The sequence below is a fragment of the Pelophylax lessonae genome, assembly GCF_965119305.1.
Source record: "Pelophylax lessonae genome assembly, chromosome: 2".
Classification (NCBI taxonomy): domain Eukaryota; kingdom Metazoa; phylum Chordata; class Amphibia; order Anura; family Ranidae; genus Pelophylax; species Pelophylax lessonae.
The window spans coordinates 642176-663519 of record NC_138769.1 but is presented as its reverse complement, the minus strand read 5'-3'; the positions used below and the strand labels follow the sequence as shown (position 1 = coordinate 663519).

The following is a 21344-nucleotide window of genomic DNA, read 5'->3' as shown; positions in this document are numbered from 1 at the left end:
ACTACCCCCCCCCCCCACGCACACACACATTACACCATTATATACCCCCCCCACATTACAGGACTACCCCCCCATATTGCAGGACTACCCCCCCCCCCCACGCACACACACATTACACCATTATATACCCCCCACACACATTACACCTTTATATACCCCCCCACATACACATTACACCATTATATACCCCCCCCACACACATTACAGGACTACCCCCCCACACACACACATTACACCATTATATACCCCCCACACATTACAGGACTACCCCCCCACATTGCAGGACTACCCCCCCCCCCCACGCACACACACATTACACCATTATATACCCCCCACACACATTACACCTTTATATACCCCCCCACATACACATTACACCATTATATACCCCCCCACACACATTACAGGACTACCCCCCCACACACACACATTACACCATTATATACCCCCCACACATTACACCATTATATACCCCCCACACACATTACACCATTATATACCCCCCACATTACAGGACTATGCCCCCCCCACATTACAGGACTACCCCCCACACACATTACATTATTATTTACCCACCCACATATTACACCATTATATACCCCCCCACATTACAGGACTACCCCCCCCCACATTGCAGGACTACCCCCCCCCACACACACACACACACATTACACCATTATATACCCCCCCACATACACATTATATACCCCCCCACACACATTACACCTTTATATACCCCCCCCCCACATACACATTACACCATTATATACCCACCCGCACATTACACCATTATATACCCCCCCACATTACAGGACTACCCCCCCACACACATTACACCATTATATACCCACCCGCACATTACACCATTATATACCCCCCCCCACATTACAGGACTACCCCCCCACATTGCAGGACTACCCCCCCCCCCCCACGCACACACACATTACACCATTATATACCCCCACACACATTACACCTTTATATACCCCCCCACATACACATTACACCATTATATACCCCCCCCACACACACATTACAGGACTACCCCCCCACACACACACATTACACCATTATATACCCCCCACACATTACACCATTATATACCCCCCCACACACATTACACCATTATATACCCCCCACACACACATTACACCATTATATACCCCCCCACATTACAGGACTACGCCCCCCCCCACATTACAGGACTACCCCCCACACACATTACACCATTATATACCCACCCACACATTACACCATTATATACCCCCCCACATTACAGGACTACCCCCCCCCCCCCCCACATTGCAGGACTACCCCCCCCCCACACACACACATTACACCATTATATACCCCCCCACATACACATTATATACCCCCCACACACATTACACCTTTATATACCCCCCCCCCACATACACATTACACCATTATATACCCCCCCACACACATTACAGGACTACCCCCCCACACACACACATTACACCATTATATACCCCCCACACATTACAGGACTTCCCCCCACACACACATTACACCATTATATACCCCCCCATATTACAGGACTAACCCCCCCCCCCATATTACAGGACTACCCCCCCCCCACACACATTACACCATTATATACCCACCCGCACATTACGCCATTATATACCCCCCACATTACAGGACTACCCCCCCCGCATTACAGGACTACCCCCCACACACACACATTACACCATTATATACCCCCCCACATACACATTACACCTTTATATACCCCCCACATACACATTACACCATTATATACCCCCCACACACACATTACAGGACTACCCCCCCACACACACACATTACACCATTATATACCCCCCCACACATTACAGGACTACCCCCCACACACGCATTACACCATTATATACCCCCCACACACATTACAGGACTACCCCCCAAACACACATTACACCATTATATACCCCCCCGCACATTACACCATTATATACCCCCACACACATTACACCATTATATACCCACCCGCACATTACACCATTATATACCCACCCGCACATTACACCATTATATACCCCCACATTACAGGACTACCCCCCCCCCCACATTACAGGACTACCCCCCCCCCCCCACACACACACACACACATTACACCATTATATAATGGGGCTTCTGATGTGATGAAATGAAAGGAACACTTTGTAATCAGAGTAGAGCATCAAGTCCAGTAAACTCCTGGGATATTGATCTGGTCAGTTAAGTAGCAGAGGGGGTTGTTAATCAGTTTAGCTGCTTTGGTGTTAATGAAATTAACAACAGGTACACTAGATGGGCAACAATGAGAAAACCTACAATACAGGAATGGTTTTGTAGGTGGAGGCCACTGACTTTTTTCTCTACCCATCTTTTCTGACTGTTTGTCACTAGTTTTGCATTTGGCTAGGGTCAATGTCACTACTGGTAGCATGAGGCCATTCCTGGACCCTATAGAGGGGGTCAGTGTCACTACTGGTAGTATGAGGCCATACCTGGACCCTATAGAGGGGGTCAGTGTCACTACTGGTAGCATGAGGCCATTCCTGGACCCTATAGAGGGGGTCAAGAGGGGGTCAGTGTCACTACTGGTAGCATGAGGCCATACCTGGACCCTATAGAGGGGGTCAGTGTCACTACTGGTAGCATGAGGTCATACCTGGACCCTATAGAGTGTAACGCTCCTGCGTTTCATGTATGGTGTGGATTTTCAGCTGCAGAAATATTCCACTTCAGTAGTCATGTAAGAGATATGCTGAGATACCATTCCCAACCTCAATGACTCATCATGTGTGGAAGGTCTTAATTCAGCTAGTAAATACACACACTCAACAAGCTGGTTCCTAGAGTGACTTTATGTATGTAGTAACACAGTGATGAAGATTTAAGAGACAGGTTGAGTGGAGGTGGTAGGTGACAGACACATGAAGGTAAGACAGTAGTAGATGGATGCAGGTAGGTTTAGCAATCATGTATGGTAGCAGATGACAGAGTAGCAGGTGGACATACAAGAGTGATCAACCCAGTGCAGGAATAAGTAGCAGTAGTCTTAAGAGCTAGCAATCTAGATATGCAGATGTGATAAATAGTCTTTACTATGCAGAGCTAGATAGTGTAAGCTTAGTATAAGTTTATAGAGGGTTCCCCTGCGGGGTACTTAGCACTAATAGCAATACAGCCGAAGGTTGGTTCAGGAGGAGCGGATGATCCGGAAGCGGGATGCAGGGATCAGCGCAGCGAGGTTCCGTCAGCGAGGTAGGCTTGCAAGCACGAAAGCTTCAAGCCAAGTTAGCATCCAGGTAAGGGTGTTTGAACGAACACATGTGAGTGAGAACCGGCGATTTAAATAGCCATCTAGTCCGGCGCTGAGTGATGACAGCTTCAGTCTTAAAGGTGTATGCGCACCTTTCCAAAAGAGAATGGTGGGGCGCATACACTTGTGAAAAGAGTAATTTAGGGTACCAAAGGTACCAGAACATTACATAGAGGGGGGTCAGTGTCACTACTGGTAGTATGAGGCCATACCTGAACCCTATAGAGGGGGGTCAGTGTCACTACTGGTAGCATGAGGCCATACCTGAACCCTATAGAGGGGGGTCAGTGTCACTACTGGTAGTATGAGGCCATACCTGAACCCTATAGAGGGGGGTCAGTGTCACTACTGGTAGTATGAGGCCATACCTGGACCCTATAGAGGGGGTCAGTGTCACTACTGGTAGCACAGGCAGTCCAAATCCTCCAGGATGGCACATCAATACGTCCCATTGCCAGAAGGTTTGCTCTGTCTCCCAGCATGGAGGGGATTCCAGGAGACAGGCAGTTACTCTAGGAGAGATGGACAGGACCGTAGAAGGTCCTTAACCCATCAGCAGGACCGGTATCTGCTCCTTTGTGGAAGGAGGAACAGGATGAGCACTGCCAGAGCCCTACAAAATCACCTCCAGCAGGCCACTGGTGAGAATGTCTCTGAGCAAACAATCAGAAACAGACTTCATGAGGGTGGCCTGAGGGCCCGACGTCCTCTAGTGGGCCCTGTGCTCACTGCCCGGCACCGTGGAGCTTGATTGGCATTTGCCATTGAACACCAGAATTGGCAGGTCCACCACTTGCACCCTGTGCTTTTCACAGATGAGAGCAGGTTCACCCTGAGCACATGTGACAGACATGAAAGTGTCTGGAGAAGCAATGGAGACTGTTATGCGGCCTTTAACATCGTTCAGCATGACCGGTTGGGTGGTGGGTCAGTGATGGTCTGGGGAGGCATATCCATGGAGGGACGCACTAGGGATGAGCTTCGAGTTCGAATCGAGCGTAAGTTTGACTCGAACATTGGCTGTTCACTTGTTCGTTGAATGACGGAGCTGTCAAACTCAGATAGAAGCTAGTTACCCAGACAGAGTCCAAAGTTATGCAGCTGCCTTGGTGGTCTAGCTGGTAGAGTAACCTACTTGCAACCAAAAGGTTGTGAGTTTGAATCACCAGGCCAGCAGGTGATTAATATTAATTTTGGATTTTAATTAAAACCTATTAATTGTCCCCCTTCTGAAGTGACGTCAGTAATTTATTCACTGCACCTGAGCAATGGATTATGGTGTGCTGGTGACGTCAGAGCCCTTTAAAAGAGCTTTCAATCTCAGATAGAGAATTGTTAGGCAGAGAGAGTCCTCCTAGGTTACTCAGCTTCCTTGTTGGGGTAGCTGTCAGAATAACAGGCTAGCAAATGAAAAACTATGAGTTTGAATCCTTGCCCCAGCGGGTGATTAATAGTCACTTACATTTATGCCTTAAAATGAGGACTTGTGATTTTTCGTATGTTTGCTACACCCCCCTGTTCGAGATGTTCTGGTGCGTACCGAACAGAGGGGGTGTTTGGCTCATCACTACTCGACAGGCTAGACAATGGCACCCTGACTGCAATTAGGTATCAGGATGAAATCCTTGGACCCATTGTCAGACCCCACGCTGGTGCAGTGGGCCCTGGGTTCCTCCTGGTGCACAACAATGCCCGGCCTCATGTGCTGAGAGTATGCAGCCAGTTCCCAGAGGATTAAGGAATTGATACCATTAAATTGCCCGACACGTCTGTTTGTACACTGTCTGTCTACTTCATTCATGAGGAATAAAAGAAACCTTTTTGATTTCACCATATACCTTGAGTGCGGTGTCAAATTTTGGATTTCTTCAGTTCTCGGATGACGGATCTGACCTGCACCAGGTTTGGAACACACACCTGAGCGGCTTCCCCCTTCTCATTGCTTCACCATTAAATTGCCCCCACACTCGCCTGACCTAAACCCAGAAGAACACCTCTGGGACATTTTGTTTCCATCCATCCAACACCGCAGGTTGCACCTCAGTCTGTTCAGGAGCTCAGTGATGTCCTGGTCCAGATCTAGGAGGAAATAACCCAGAACACCATCCATCGTCTCATTAGGAGCATGTCCCGACATTGTCAGGCATGCATACAAGCACATGGGGCCCCACACTACTGAGGACCATTCTGAGGTCCTGCGATGACATTTCACCAAAATGGACTCGCCTGCTGCATAATTTTTTCACTTTGATTTTCGGGTGTCTTTGAATTCTGCCCTCTGTAGGGTGATAATTTTAATTTCCATCAAACAATGTGGCATCCTTTCCTTCCTAACACATTACCCAGTCCATACCAGTATAGATCCTAACACGTTACCCAGTCCATACCAGTATAGATCCTAACACATTACCCATTCCATACCAGTATAGATCCTAACACATTACCCAGTCCATACCAGTATAGATCCTAACACATTACCCAGTCCATACCAGTATAGGTCCTAGCACATTACCCAGTCCATACCAGTATAGATCCTAACACGTTACCCAGTCCATACCAGTATAGATCCTAACACATTACCCATTCCATACCAGTATAGATCCTAACACATTACCCAGTCCATACCAGTATAGGTCCTAGCACATTACCCAGTCCATACCAGTATAGATCCTAACACGTTACCCAGTCCATACCAGTATAGATCCTAACACATTACCCATTCCATACCAGTATAGATCCTAACACATTACCCAGTCCATACCAGTATAGATCCTAACACATTACCCAGTCCATACCAGTATAGATCCTAACACATTACCCATTCCATACCAGTATAGATCCTAACACATTACCCAGTCCATACCAGTATAGATCCTAACACATTACCCAGTCCATACCAGTATAGATCCTAACACATTACCCAGTCCATACCAGTATAGGTCCTAGCACATTACCCAGTCCATGCCAGTATAGATCCTAACACATTACCCAGTCCATACCAGTATAGATCCTAACACATTACCCAGTCCATACCAGTATAGATCCTAACACATTACCCAGTTCACACCAGTATAGATCCTAACACATTACCCAGTCCATACCAGTATAGGTCCTAGCACATTACCCAGTCCATGCCAGTATAGATCCTAACACATCACCCAGTCCATATCATCCTAACACATTACCCAGTCCATACCAGTATAGATCCTAACACATTACCCAGTCCATACCAGTATAGATCCTAACACATTACCCAGTCCATACCAGTATAGATGCCAACACATTACCCAGTCCATACCAGTACAGATCCTAACACATTACCCAGTACATACCAGTATAGATCCTAACACATTACCCAGTACATACCAGTATAGATCCTAACACATTACCCAGTCTATACCAGTATAGATCCTAACACATTACCCAGTCCATACCAGTATAGATCCTAACACATTACCCAGTCCATACCAGTATAGATCCTATTGTGAATTGTTAGACGGACAATCTGGTTGTTTTACAGGCTGGCTGGTCAGTGTGCTGGGAAATCTTTTGTTTGTGATGTGTAGGAGGATGTCACCCCTCCCCCCTCCCAATGCATTCCTCTCCGGTGTCAGAGACTTTCAGTTTCGTTTCTCTTCTTCTGTCAGCGATGGCGTCTGCAGATCTGAGAGCTGAGCTGGTATGTTCCGTCTGTCTGAACATTTATACAGATCCTGTAACCCTGAGATGTGGACACAACTTCTGCCGGGTCTGTATTGATGGTGTGCTGGATACACAGGAGGGGTCTGGAGGATATTCCTGTCCTGAATGCAGAGAGAAGTTTCCGGATCGTCCTGCACTGCAGAAGAACATGAAACTACGTAACATAGCAGAGACTTTCCTGTCTGCTCAGCCACATCAGGAGGAGTCCGGGGTCTTCTGTACTCACTGTGTGGACTCTCCTGTACCTGCTGTTAGATCCTGTCTACACTGTGAGGTTTATCTGTGTGATAAACACCTGAGAGTCCACAAAAAGTCCCCAGAACACATCTTATGTGACCCCACCTTGTCCATGGAGAGCAGGAAATGCTCCGTCCATAAGGAAGTGTTGAAGTATTTCTGCACTAAAGATGGCAGCTGTGTCTGTATGTCTTGTTATGTGATTGGAGGACATAAAGGACATGAGATGGAGTCACTGGATGAGGCTTCAGAGAAGAAGAAGAAGACACTGAGGAATGTTCTGCAGAAACTTCTGACAAAGAGAGAGGAGACGGAGGAAAGAGTCCAGAGTCTGGAGGAGCACAGGAGGAAAGTAGAAGAAGAAGCAGCTGGTGACACCGAGAGAGTCACTGCCCTGTTTATAGATCTCAGGAGACGTCTGGAAGACCTGGAGAAGAGAGTCCTGAGGGAGATCTCGGGAGGGCAGAGCGGATCTCCATCTCCATCCGGGATCTGGAAATAAAGAAGGAGGAGCTGTCCAGGAAGATGGTGGACATTGAGGAGCTGTGTAACATGACGGATCCACTGACTGTCTTACAGGAATCAGACACAGGTGACTTGTGTGATACTGAGGATGGAGATAATGAGGACAGAGAGAGACATGAGGAACTCATCCATGATGGAGGGGGTCTGGGTGTGGCGGGGGTCTTACACACAGGTTTATCTGATATAATAAGAGAGGTAAATGTATACTTCCCAATACAGGGAGCTGCAGACATATTACTGGATGGAAACACAGCTAATAATTATCTACAGATATCAGATGACAGGAAAACTGTATCCTGGTCAGATAGGAAGCAGAATCACCCAGAAACATCAGAGAGGTTCCAGGATTATCCTCAGGTGATGAGCAGTCAGAGGTTCTCCTCAGGGAGACATTACTGGGATGTGGATGTCGGGGGGTCAGAGAGCTGGACAGTCGGGATATGTTACCCCAGTATAGACAGGAGAGGGGAGGAGTCAGTGATTGGAAGGAATAAGAAGTCCTGGGGATTGGTCAGGTATAATAATCAGTATCGGGTGAGACATGACAGTGATGAGATCCGCTTACCCCCCAATCTCTCCAGTAACAGAGTCAGGATAGATTTGGATTATGAGGCCGGGCGGATCTCCTTTTATGATCTGTGTGACCCGATCCGACACCTCCACACCTTCACCACCGCCTTCACTGAGCCCCTCCATGCTGGGTTATGGGTATTGGAAGGTTGTATAAAGATATGTGGGGGGAGGGGGGAGATGTGAGAACTCCGCCCACAGTCTGGTGACATCACAGGGACGGGGGGTGGGATTGGTACATTGATCAGTCAATGATTGGAGGAAGTGGTGACTCCTGGGAGAAGTATGATGGCTGCCATTGCAGGCCTCCTTCTGAAAATGCTAGTTCCCTGGCTGTGTGTAATGTAAGAACATATAAAGTGATAGTAAAGAGAAAATAAAAAATGACAGATATGATGGCGTCTGTCACTGACATGAACACCGCAGTCTTTGTTTCTCGGAGTCCCCCTGTAACTTCCTTCTTTTACCTGTTGGATCCCAACTTCCTATAACAGACCAATCTGTCCAGCAGAAGTGGCAGTTAGAGGGTTGGGACAAACCATTTACCACTGACAGGGGTGCTTACAATGATCGGCTTTTATTAGTTTATGGAAAACCTTTATCCCAAAAAGAGACACAATCCCCTATATACCATACAATCCCCTATACACCGTACAATCTCCTACACACCGTACAATCTCCTACACACCGTACAATCTCCTACACACCGTAAAATCTCCTACACACCATACAATCTCCTATCCACCATACAATCCCCTATACACCGTACAATCTCCTATACACCGTACAATCTCCTATACACCGTACAATTCCCTGTACACCGTACAATATCCTATACACCATACAATTCCCCATACACCGTACAATCTCCTATACACCGTTCAATATCCTATACACCATACAATTCCCCATACACCGTATAATCTCCTATACACCGTACAATCCCCTATACACCGTACAATTCCCTATACACCATACAATTCCCTATACACCGTACAATCTCCTATACACCGTACAATCTCCTATACACCGTACAATCCCCTATACACCGTAGAATCTCCTATACACCGTACAATCTCCTATACACCATACAATTCCCTATACACCGTAGAATCTCCTATACACCGTACAATCTCCTATACACCGTACAATCCCCTATACACCGTAGAATCTCCTACACACCATACAATCTCCTATCCACCGTACAATCCCCTATACACCGTACAATCTCCTATACACCGTACAATCCCCTATACACCGTACAATTCCCTATACACCATACAATTCCCTGTACACCGTACAATCTCCTAGTGTACAGTGATACAGCAGATTGTACAATCAGATTGTATGGGGTATAGCAGATTGTACAATCAGATTGTATGGTGTATAGCAGATTGTTCAATCATATTTTATGATGTATAGAGGATTGTACAATCAGATTGTATGATGTATAGCAGATTGTGCAATCAGATTGTATGGTGTATAGCAGATTGTACAATCAGATTGTATGGTGTATAGCAGATTGTACAATCAGATTGTATGTTGTATAGCAGATGTATAGCAGGTGTATGATTAGACAGTCGTGGGACTTTATAGGCAGCTAACAGATAAATTGATGAAAATGGATATTTATTAGGAATTATCGGTAACAGACAGGAAACGTGAAATATAATGAGATGGAGAACTGAAGGGGTGATGATCCAATCTGGAATCCTCCACCCGACGCGTTTCAGCATCTCTATGGCTCCTTCATCGGGTGGGAGGAGGTAATCTTGTAGTCAGTGATTGGTGGATGGAAGAACATTCTCCGACCTTAGAGGTAACGTGTGTTGTACTGGATAGAAGAGCCAATCGCAACGAGGAGCTACTCAACCTGGGAACAGCAGGGGGCGCTGAGGCCGGGCAGACAGGGCCCTGCCCCCATACACCCATTATGGAATGGCAGACCTCACACTGAGTAGTGATAGAAGTATGGGATCGCTTTACACAGCACAGCTAGAATGATGTGTCCTCCATACTGCCCCTCCCCCAAATCATTGCACAGAGCAAGGTCCATAAAGACATGGATGAGTGAGTTTGGGGTGGAGGAACGTGAGTGGCCTGCACAGAGTCCTGACCTCACCCCCATAGAATGCCTTTGGGATGAATTATAGTGCAGACTGCGAGCCAGGCCTTCTCATCCAACATCAGTGCCTGACCTCTGGAAGAATGGTGAAACATTTCCATAGACACACCCCTAAACCTTGTGGACGGCCTTCCCAGAAGAGTTGAAGGTGTTATAGCTGCAAAAGGTGGGCCAACCCAATATTGAACCCTCCGGAGTAAGACTGGGAGGCCATTATAGTTTGTGTGTAAAGGAGGCGTCCCAATACTTATGGTAGTATAATGTATAATCTGAACCCCCTAAGTGTCCCCTACATGTACTGCCAGTAAGAGGGGTGTCTCCATGTGCTGCCACCTTGTGTCATTTATCAGAAGTGCACTGAGCATAGACATTTATACCCTTCACCCCCCCCCCCCCTCACACACATTACAGGACTACCCCCCTCCTCCACACACATTACAGGACTGTGACGGTGGCGGGTATCAGACCCCTGGCCTTCTCATCCACCTCGTGACCAAAGACCAAGCAATCTCACACCCTGCCGTCACTTGCGTAACAATGCCACTCTCAGCTGCACCCGGCACACAGATTGTCCAGCTTGCAGGACCACAATCTAGATGCCAGCAGACTGAGAGCGATTGTCACCGGGCTAATTAAACAATTAACCCTTTCACTGCCACCACCTCTACGTTATAATGAGCCCAGAGGACGCTCGTGATTTTACAAATATCAATTATGACCTTAGAATAACCTTCTGTAACACACACTGTCACCTCAGACAAGAATGGTTCAGATAGGTTAGCCTAAACAGTAGCGCTCTTCAGGAGGCCGGTTCTTTTGGGTCAGTTTGCGTTTAAGAGCTTAGAGACAAAATTAACACTTTTCAAAATAAGGTTTAATTATAAGAAAGGTTAAAATTGGTGCTGTAGGAGCGTGGGACATGCTCCTCCATCTTTAGTATCCATTTAGTATATCTATGTGTTTAAACTCCATTCTGCACGTATCTCGCAAATGATGACCAGTATAGCGTGTTCTAATTATACTATCATGTTTCCTGTCGCCTTATAGTTTAGTTCCTCTTTATGAGGATGAGATCAGAAATGTCTAAGCTTTCATTATTAACCAATAGAATTTACTGAATAAGTTAATGCCTGTAAATGGAGCGTGTTTCCTATAGCTTGAAATTGATTAGTTTATACCCCCTTATAAGGAATGTACCCTAGACACCCCCCCCCCCTTTTTACTGTGCATCCTGTATTCTTTGTATAAGATCTCTGGATTTGTATTAAACAGACGAGAAGTCCTTTGTATCACACGCAGACTACTTGTGTTTATTCCAGTGACAAAGGACTCTTCCGGAGGCTCCGCTCTTACATAGAACAGATTAGACTTAACTATAGTGAGGATGGGATTGACCAAATCACTAACAGGTGCGAATAAAAATATTTACAGAAAAAGGGGTTACAAAGAAATAGAGACACAATACAACAATTCGGAAATATGAGAATAAAGAATGAAAATACTTGCATTAAAACGGTCCTGGTATTACCTTCGTTTCAGAAGCTGAACCGGTATGATTGGTTCCCCTTGGGCGATGTTATGGCTTCGATGGTAGGATGAGAACTGACTGCTCTCTCAGTTCCTGTCCTTTTCTCTGACCCTCCAGGGGGTGTCACCAGAAGTCTATAAACTGCTAAGGGACCTCCCGGTTTGACAGATTAATAAAAGCACTCATATCTTGTGCTATGAAACGGTTACATGCTTGAAACCGATATTTTATGGTCCGGTTTTGAATGTCCTATCTTTAGACACTAAGGTGTCCTTTTATGAACGGGTGAATTTTTTTCTCCGTTGGCTTCTCTGCAGTTCTCCAGGGAAAATGATCACATCTGGCACCCATTTTATGAATCGGAGAACTTCAGTTCGCCCAGGGTGATCAGAGGAGAACTGTTTTCTCGGAGATCTGTGTAGAAGTCAATGGAGTGTCTGTAATCTCGTGAGACAAAGCGAGATTACAGTAGTATGAAAATCACTGGCGCGCTTTAACAAGCAGTGATAAATTATCACTGCTGAGTACATGAGGTTAATAAATAATAGTCCCCTTATATAAATATATATATATATACACTGAATACACACACACATACATTGTATATATATATATATATACACATTAAATATATATCTACATGTATGTGTGTATATATACATAAATATGGCAGGGGGACATGATTACTGTGTTGGGGGGTCTAAACGAGGAAGAAGGAAGTCGATAATCTTCCTTTTTCCCCCTCAGTTCTCCCCCGATTCTGTCTTCACTCCCCGCTTCACAACCTCCAGGCTGGTGAACCCGGGAGTGTGAATTCTGGCACAGATCACCAGTGAAGTGCGGGGATCGCAGCTTCATAGTCTGGCTGTTTCTGTGTCAGTCAATGACAGATTCCCGTGTGAAGAGATGATCAGCAAAGAACATGTTCTCCCCCCATCATTTCTGTTTCATAAACTGAGAATGATCGGGAATGAGCTGCAATCAGCAGGATCACTGCTCATCTCCGATTCATAAAAGGACACCAAAACATGGGTTATCTCGGAATAACCTCTGACCTGTAAGGCATCTGATCGCTAGCTTGTCTCCCCTAGGCATGAGGGGGTTCATGTTTGATATTAATTCGATCAGTATTTTATGTGGCACCCAAATATCTACTTTCTAGAGACATATCTTGCTTGGGTATAAAGTTAGGAAGTTTTGTGGTTAACTGTGTCATTTTCGAATGACCTAGGAGCCATATGCTGTGTTCAGATTACCAATTAACTCTAGAGCACGAGGAGACGGAATGTCTGCTTGTGTATATTAAAGGTGTGAAAAGTGTCAGCTACGCAGGAACCTGCATTCAGTGACACTAATTGAGGTGGGGTGGAGCCTGGGTCACTGAACAAAATGGATGCCGAGGACAAGATGGTGTCCTCACGCACGATACCATTACAAGGACTACCCCCCTCCCCCACACACATTACAGGACTACCCCCCACACACACACACACATTGGACTCCACATATAGGGGCAGTTATTCCTGGAAGAGGTTCCGGGTGACTTCCTCTGTGACTGAGCCGGGTAGTGATCTCCATGGAGACAGAAGGACTGAGCCCAGGACCGCACCACACATTACAGGACTACCCCCCCCCACATTACACCATTATATACCCCCCCCACATTACACCATTATATACCCCCCCCCCACACACACATTACACTATTATGAACCCCCCACCACCACACATTACACCATTATATACCCCCCACACACACATTACACCATTATATACCCCCACCCCCCACACATTACACCATTATATACCCCCCCACACACACATTACACCATTATATACCCCCCACCCCCACACATTACACCATTATAATCACCCCCACAAACATTACACCATTATATACCCCCCCCACACACACATTACACAATTATATACCCCCCACACACATTACACCATTATATACCCCCCCACACACACATTTCACCATTATATACCCCCACCTCCACACATTACACCATTATATACCCCCCACACACATTACACTATTATATACCCTCCCCCACACACACACATTACACCATAATATACCCCCCACACACAAATTACACCATTATATACCCCCCCCACACACATTACACCATTATATACCCCCCACACACATTACATCATTATATACCCCCCCCCACACACACATTACACCATTATATACCCCCCACACACATTACACCATTATAAACCCCCCCACACACATTACACCATTATATAGCCCCACACATTACACCATTATATACCCCCCCACACACATTACACCATTATATACCCCCCACACACATTACACCATTATATACCCCCCACATTACACCATTATATACCCCCCCCCACACACACACACACACATTACACCATTTTTATACCCACCACCCCCACACTTTACACCATTATATACCCCCCACACACATTACACCATTATACAGTATACCCCCCCACACACACATTACACAATTAAATACCCCCCCCCCCCCACACACACATTACACCATTATATACCCCCCACAGACATTACACCATTATATACCCCCCACACACACATTACACCATTATATACCCCCCCACACACATTACACCATTATATACCCCCACCCCCACACATTACACCATTATATACCCCCCACACACACATTACACCATTATATACTCCCCCACACATTACACCATTATATAACCCCCCCACACACATTACACCATTATATACCCCCCACACACATTACACCATTATATACCCCCCACACATACATTACACCATTATATACCCCCCTCACACACATTACACCATTATATCCCCCCCCCCACACACACATTACACCATTATATACCCCCCTCCCCCACACACATTACACCATTATATACCCCCCACACACATTACACCATTATATACCCCCCCCCCCACACACATTACACCATTATATACCCCCACACACACATTACAACTTAATATACCCCCCACCCCCACACATTACACCATTATATACCCCCCCACACACATTACACCATTATATACCCCCCACCCACACACATTACACCATTATATACCCACCCACATTACACCATTATATACCCCCCCCCCCACACACACATTACACCATTATATACCCCCACACATTACACCAAATCATCTCATTCATTTATAATATCCAAAGAAAACTTCTCCATCCATTCATCCATCCATATCCCCATCCATCCATATCTCCATCCATCCATCCATATCTCCATCCATTCATCCATATCTCCATCCATTCATCCATATATCCATCCATTCATCCATCCATATCTCCATCCATTCATCCATCCATCCATATCCCCATCCATCCATATCTCCATCCATCCATCCATATCTCCATCCATCCATATCTCCATCCATTCATCCATATATCCATCCTTTCATCCATATCTCCATCCATTCATCCATCCATCCATATCCCCATCCATCCATATCTCCATCCATCCATATCTCCATCCATCCATCCTTCCATATCTCCATCCATTCATCCATATATCCATCCATTCATCCATCCATCCATCCATATCTCCATCCATCCATCAATGTCTCCATCCATCCATGTCTCCATCCATCCATTTGTTCATCCATTTATGTCTCCATCTTTCTATCTATCCTTCCATCCAAGTCTCCATCCAACCATCCATCCATGTCTCCATCCATCCATGTCTCCATCCAAGTCTCCATCCAACCATCCATCCATGTCTCCATCCAAGTCTCCATCCAACCATCCATCCATGTCTCCATCCAACCATCCATCCATGTCTCCATCCAACCATCCATCCATGTCTCCACCCAACCATCCATCCATGTCTCCATCCATGTCTCCATCCATCCATGTCTCCATCCATACATGTCTCCATCCATGTCTCCATCCATCCATGTCTCCATCCATCCATGTCTCCATCCATCCATGTCTCCATCCATGTCTCCATCCATCCATGTCTCCATCCATACATGTCTCCATCCAACCATCCATCCATGTCTCCATCCAACCATCCATCCATGTCTCCATCCATGTCTCCATCCATCCATGTCTCCATCCATACATGTCTCCATCCAACCATCCATCCATGTCTCCATCCAACCATCCATCCATGTCTCCATCCATGTCTCCATCCATCCATGTCTCCATCCATACATGTCTCCATCCAACCATCCATCCATGTCTCCATCCATGTCTCCATCCAACCATCCATCTATGCGAGTTTGGCACATTGCAGATCTGGCAGACAGATTATTGGGCGGGGGTGGAGATGACCCAGCGGTCATGGTGCATGTGGGCACTAATGACAAAGTTAAAGGTAGGTGGAGGATCCTTAAGAACGATTTCAGGGACTTAGGTAATAGATTGAGGAAAAGGACCTCCAAGGTGGTTTTCTCTGAAATACTGCCTGTACCTCGAGCCACACAGGAGAGGCAGAAGGAGCTTAGGGAAGTTAACAAGTGGCTGAGGAATTGGTGTAGGAAGGAGGGGTTTGGGTTCCTGGAGAACTGGGCTGACTTCTCAGTCGGCTACCGGCTCTTTAGTAAGGATGGGCTGCACCTTAATGGGGGCGGTACAGCTCTTTTGGGGAGAAAGATGGCCACCGAGTTGGAGGGGCTTTTAAACTAGGAGACGGGGGGAGGGCTCAGAAGTAGATTCAGTCAGGAGGGAGCAAAGGACAGAAGGCAGCTGTAGGGTCAGCAGCGACAGTAGGTCCACAGCGTCAATCGGTAGGTCTGTGCGGGAAAATCTCAGACCAAACAGGAATAAACATAACCAATCACGTTTAACTTCTGTAAAACTAAGAGGGGTATATGCTAATGCCAGGAGCCTAGCTAATAAAATGGATGAGTTGGAAATGTTAGTACATGAGGAGGACATAGACCTTGTGGGAATAACAGAGACTTGGTTCGACCCCTCACATGACTGGCTGGCAAATATCCAAGGGTATTCGGTGTACCGGAAGGACAGGGTAGGAAAAAGAGGGGGAGGGGTATGTCTCTACGTCAAGAACAATATAAAGGTGACAGAAAGGAGTGACATTACGGAAGGGATGAGCATGGATTTAGAATCTGTGTGGGTTGAACTCCATAGGGAAGGAGAAAAGGGAAAAGTAATTGTGGGGGTTTGCTATAGGCCACCTAACCAAGGGGAGGGGGTAGAGCTGGAATTTTTAGCACTATTGGGTAAAGTGGCAAAACTGGGATCAGTCATCATATTGAGGGACTTCAATTATCCCGACATTGATTGGGATGAGGGGACTGCACACTCACAGAAGGCCCGTCTATTCACGGAAACCTTACAGGACAACTACATATCACAGTTGGTGGATTCTCCTACCAGAGAAAACGCAGTCCTGGATCTATTGATCACTAATGACCCAGACATAATCTCGGAGGTAGGAGTCCAGGACAACCTGGGCTCTAGCGATCACAGGATGATCACATTTAGTGTAAATAACAATATAACAAGGCAAGTGGGGAACATAAGAACCCTAAACTTCAGAAGGGCAAACTTTCCAAAATTGTACTCATTGATGGAAAGGGTTAACTGGGACCAAACCCTGGGATCCCTGACCACAGAGGAAAAATGGGAATGCTTTAGGAACATATTAAACAAAGGCATCTTGCAGTGCATTCCTATGGGAAATGCATTTAGAAGAGACAAAGCCAAACCTGGCTGGCTAAACCGTAACGTTAAAAAACTTATTAGGGGAAAAAAATTGGCCTTCAGGAAATATAAATCAGAGGGCACAGTATCGGCTTTCCAGCAATACAAGGAGGAAAATAAGAAAAGTAAACACGAAATCAAGATGGCTAAAATCAACTTTGAGAGACAAATAGCGGAGGATAGTAAAAAAAAAACTCAAAGAAATTCTTTAACCACTTAAGCCCCGGAAGATTTTACCCCCTTCCTGACCAGGGGTTTTTTTGCGATTTTTTACTGCGTGATTTTAAAGGACAATTGCGCGGTCGTGCGACGCTGTACCTAAACAAATTTGACGTCCTTTTTTTCCCACAAACAGAGCTTTCTTTTGGTGGTATTTGATCACCTATGCGATTTTTTGATCATGCGCTATAAACAAAAAAAGAGCGTAAATTTTGCAAAAACAACAATATTTTTCACATTTTTGTATATGAAATTCCCCAAAAAAATGTAAAAATCAAAATTTTTTAACATTTTTGGCCTATTTGTTTTATGCTACCTATGTTTGGTAAAAAAAATCGCAAAAAGCGTATTTTGATTGGTTTGCGCAAAAGTTATCGCGTTTACTAACAAAGGGAAAGATTTTTGTCATTTTTGGTGTTTTTTTTTTTTTAACGCGTAATGGAGGCGATCTGCGATTTTTTTTTCGGTACTGCGACATTGTGGCGGACAGATCGGAACCTTGACTGACATTTTTGACACTTTTGGGGGTACCAGTGACATTACTGCAGTAATCAGTGCTATACATATGCACTGTTACTGCAAAAATGACACTGGCAGGGAAGGGGTTAACTTTATTGGACAGGGAGGGGTTAAGTGTGTCCTAGGGGCATGATTCTAACTGTGCAGGGACATTGCTATTGGTGTAAAAACAAAGATCAACGGTTCTACATAGTAGAACCGTCTGATCTTCATTTTTACACAGGGAGAACTGACAGGCCGCTTGTTTACACAAGCCGCTCTGTCTTTCTCCCTTCACAGGAGCGATCGTAGTGTGACTGGCGCACATTGGGTCCGCCGGTCACACGCACTGACTTGTCTGTGAACGAGCCGCGGCGGGCGCGCGCCCGCCCGCAATTGGCTCGCAAGTCAGTGACAGGCGAGTGACGTACCGATACGTCACTCTGCCTGGCCGGGGCTGACCGCCGCAGTATATAGTCGTGCGGCAGTCGGCAACCGGTTAAATATATCAACAGCAAAAAAACGAGGGCAGAGCATATTGCACACATAATTAACAATGCTGGGAGGATGGTTACAGAGGACACTGAAAAAGCAACCGTGCTGAAATCTTTTTCTCGTCAGTTTTTACACAGGAAAAGGAGGGGTACACTGACCATGACTGTATGGGGTACACTGACCATGACTGTATGGGGTACACTGACCATGACTGTATGGGGGTACACTGACCATGACTGTATGGGGTACACTAACCATGACTGTATGGGGTACACTGACCATGACTGTATGGGGTACACTGACCATGACTGTATGGGGTACGCTGACCATGACTGTATGGGGTACACTGACCATGACAGTATGGTTAGTAGTAATACACAGGACTTGCCACTATGGCTAACAGAGGGTGAAATCAGGGAAAGGCTGGATAAACTTAACACAAACAAATCACCAGGCCCGGATGGCGTACATCCAAGAGTACTCAAGGAACTCAGTAAGGTTATATCTAGGCCACTGTTCCTGATCTTTGCTGACAGTATTAGGACAGGAGATGTACCAGGGGATTGGAGGAAAGCTAACGTGATTCCGATATTCAGAAAGGGCCAGAGGCATATCCCGGGAAATTATAGGCCTGTCAGTCTGTCATCGATAGTATGTAAACTTCTGGAGGGGATGATAAGGGACTATATCGTAGAGTTTGCTCTACGATATAGAGTTTGGTTACACTGTTAAGTTTATCCAGCCTTTCCCTGATTTCACCCTCTGTTAGCCATAGTGGCAAGTCCTGTGTATTACTACTAACCATACAGTCATGGTCAGTGTACCCCATAAAGTCATGGTCAGTGTACCCCATACAGTCATGGTCAGCGTACCCCATACAGTCATGGTCAGCGTACCCCATACAGTCATGGTCAGTGTACCCCATACAGTCATGGTCAGTGTACCCCATACAGTCATGGTCAGCGTACCCCATACAGTCATGGTCAGTGTACCCCATACAGTCATGGTCAGCGTACCCCATACAGTCATGGTCAGCGTACCCCATACAGTCATGGTCAGTGTACCAAACTCTAGACTGCACTAAACCTGACTGCACTTTTGTTACTCCAATTTAGAGGCTTCTCCCAAAAACAAAAATTCAAAAATTCAAAATTGTAGTTTGTTCTTTATATTTTTCTAGGGTCCTCTATTAAATTCGCACAATACCCCACATCAGTCTCCTAATAGTTACCCAAATCAGGACAGCAACAGGGTGGAGTTCACTAAAGCTGTGGCCCTAGGACTGTATATGCCCATTAAAAAACTTAACCTGAGATATTTGGATTAATCTATTTTGATCTCAAGATATCACCCAAATCATCCACTCTGCTCCTCTTAAGGCATCCTGATCTCCAGCTCACTTGTTACCTCCTCCCAGGCCCACTATCAGTACTGCTCCAGAATCTATAGAAGCCCATACTCCAGTATGTCCAGCCAGCTCTTACCCCCGTCCACCAGTAGGTGATCCCTGAAAACTCATTTATTCAGGGAAGCCTACTCTGCTTTCACCAAGAACTTTACCTCAGCCAACTCCATCAGATCATTTCCCCCTGCAGCTATTATCTTTTTGTACAACCGCCTCCCCTTGGATTATAAACCCCTTAGGTAGGGCCCTTCTATTAACGCATGGCAGAAACTGCGGGCGCTATTCAAATCCTGTTGCCCAAAGTTTAACTACCAAACTTTTAACTCTGCCCCAAATCCCAAAGGAAGTTTCTGTAGATGTAAAGGGGTGTCATGTTTGATATGAAGTATTTTCTCTGGGGTAATAGTGGTACGTCCCGGTGTTCCTGCTATATCCATGCCAAGGACAAGACAAGATGTGCAATAGATCCCCGAGGTAGTGTACCCCGCTGAGTACAATTTAACCTGATGCTGAACACAGTGCATCACCAGACATACACTGATAGTAGCACCAGTGCCCTGGTCTCAAATAATTTTAACTTTGTTTAGGACAGGTTGGGACAAAACCTCGGCATTCGTGACACATGACCCCTTCCTTTTCCAGCATTGCTCACTCATGATTCTGTCTTATTTCCTTTGACATAACACAACACTTTCCTTTCTCCAGCATCCATCAATATCAATCATTTGAGGTTGTCCGGACTCATAAACCATCAGAACATAATGGACTCTGGGGAGTAACACTGTAGAGTCGGATAGGATAGTACCCAAATTGACCAAGGTATACGCACGATGTTCAGTCCCTGCAATCAGGGACGAGAACAGTGCAAATCTGGTTTTGACAGCCATGGAACGGAGTCATCCACCAATCCATATGACTCGTAGTAAACTTGGATACTACCCCCACCTGCCTGTCTTTGAGAAGTGGAAATTGTCCCACTAAGGAAGAGGCAATCTGTCAGG

The 21344-nt window shown here is 45.8% G+C and overlaps 1 protein-coding gene across 1 annotated transcript in view; it reads left to right on the top strand.

Annotated features, from left to right (window-relative positions):
* Positions 1-6980: 6980 nt before the first annotated feature.
* The window catches only part of LOC309547901 (uncharacterized protein), a gene marked incomplete at its 5' end in the record, with an annotated part of 78126 nt that continues 63762 nt past the window's right edge, over positions 6981-21344 (top strand). The window contains 2 exon segments of the mRNA XM_082247903.1: positions 6981-7725; positions 7728-8547. Of these exon segments, the coding sequence (XP_082104029.1) occupies positions 6981-7725; positions 7728-8547 (1565 nt within the window).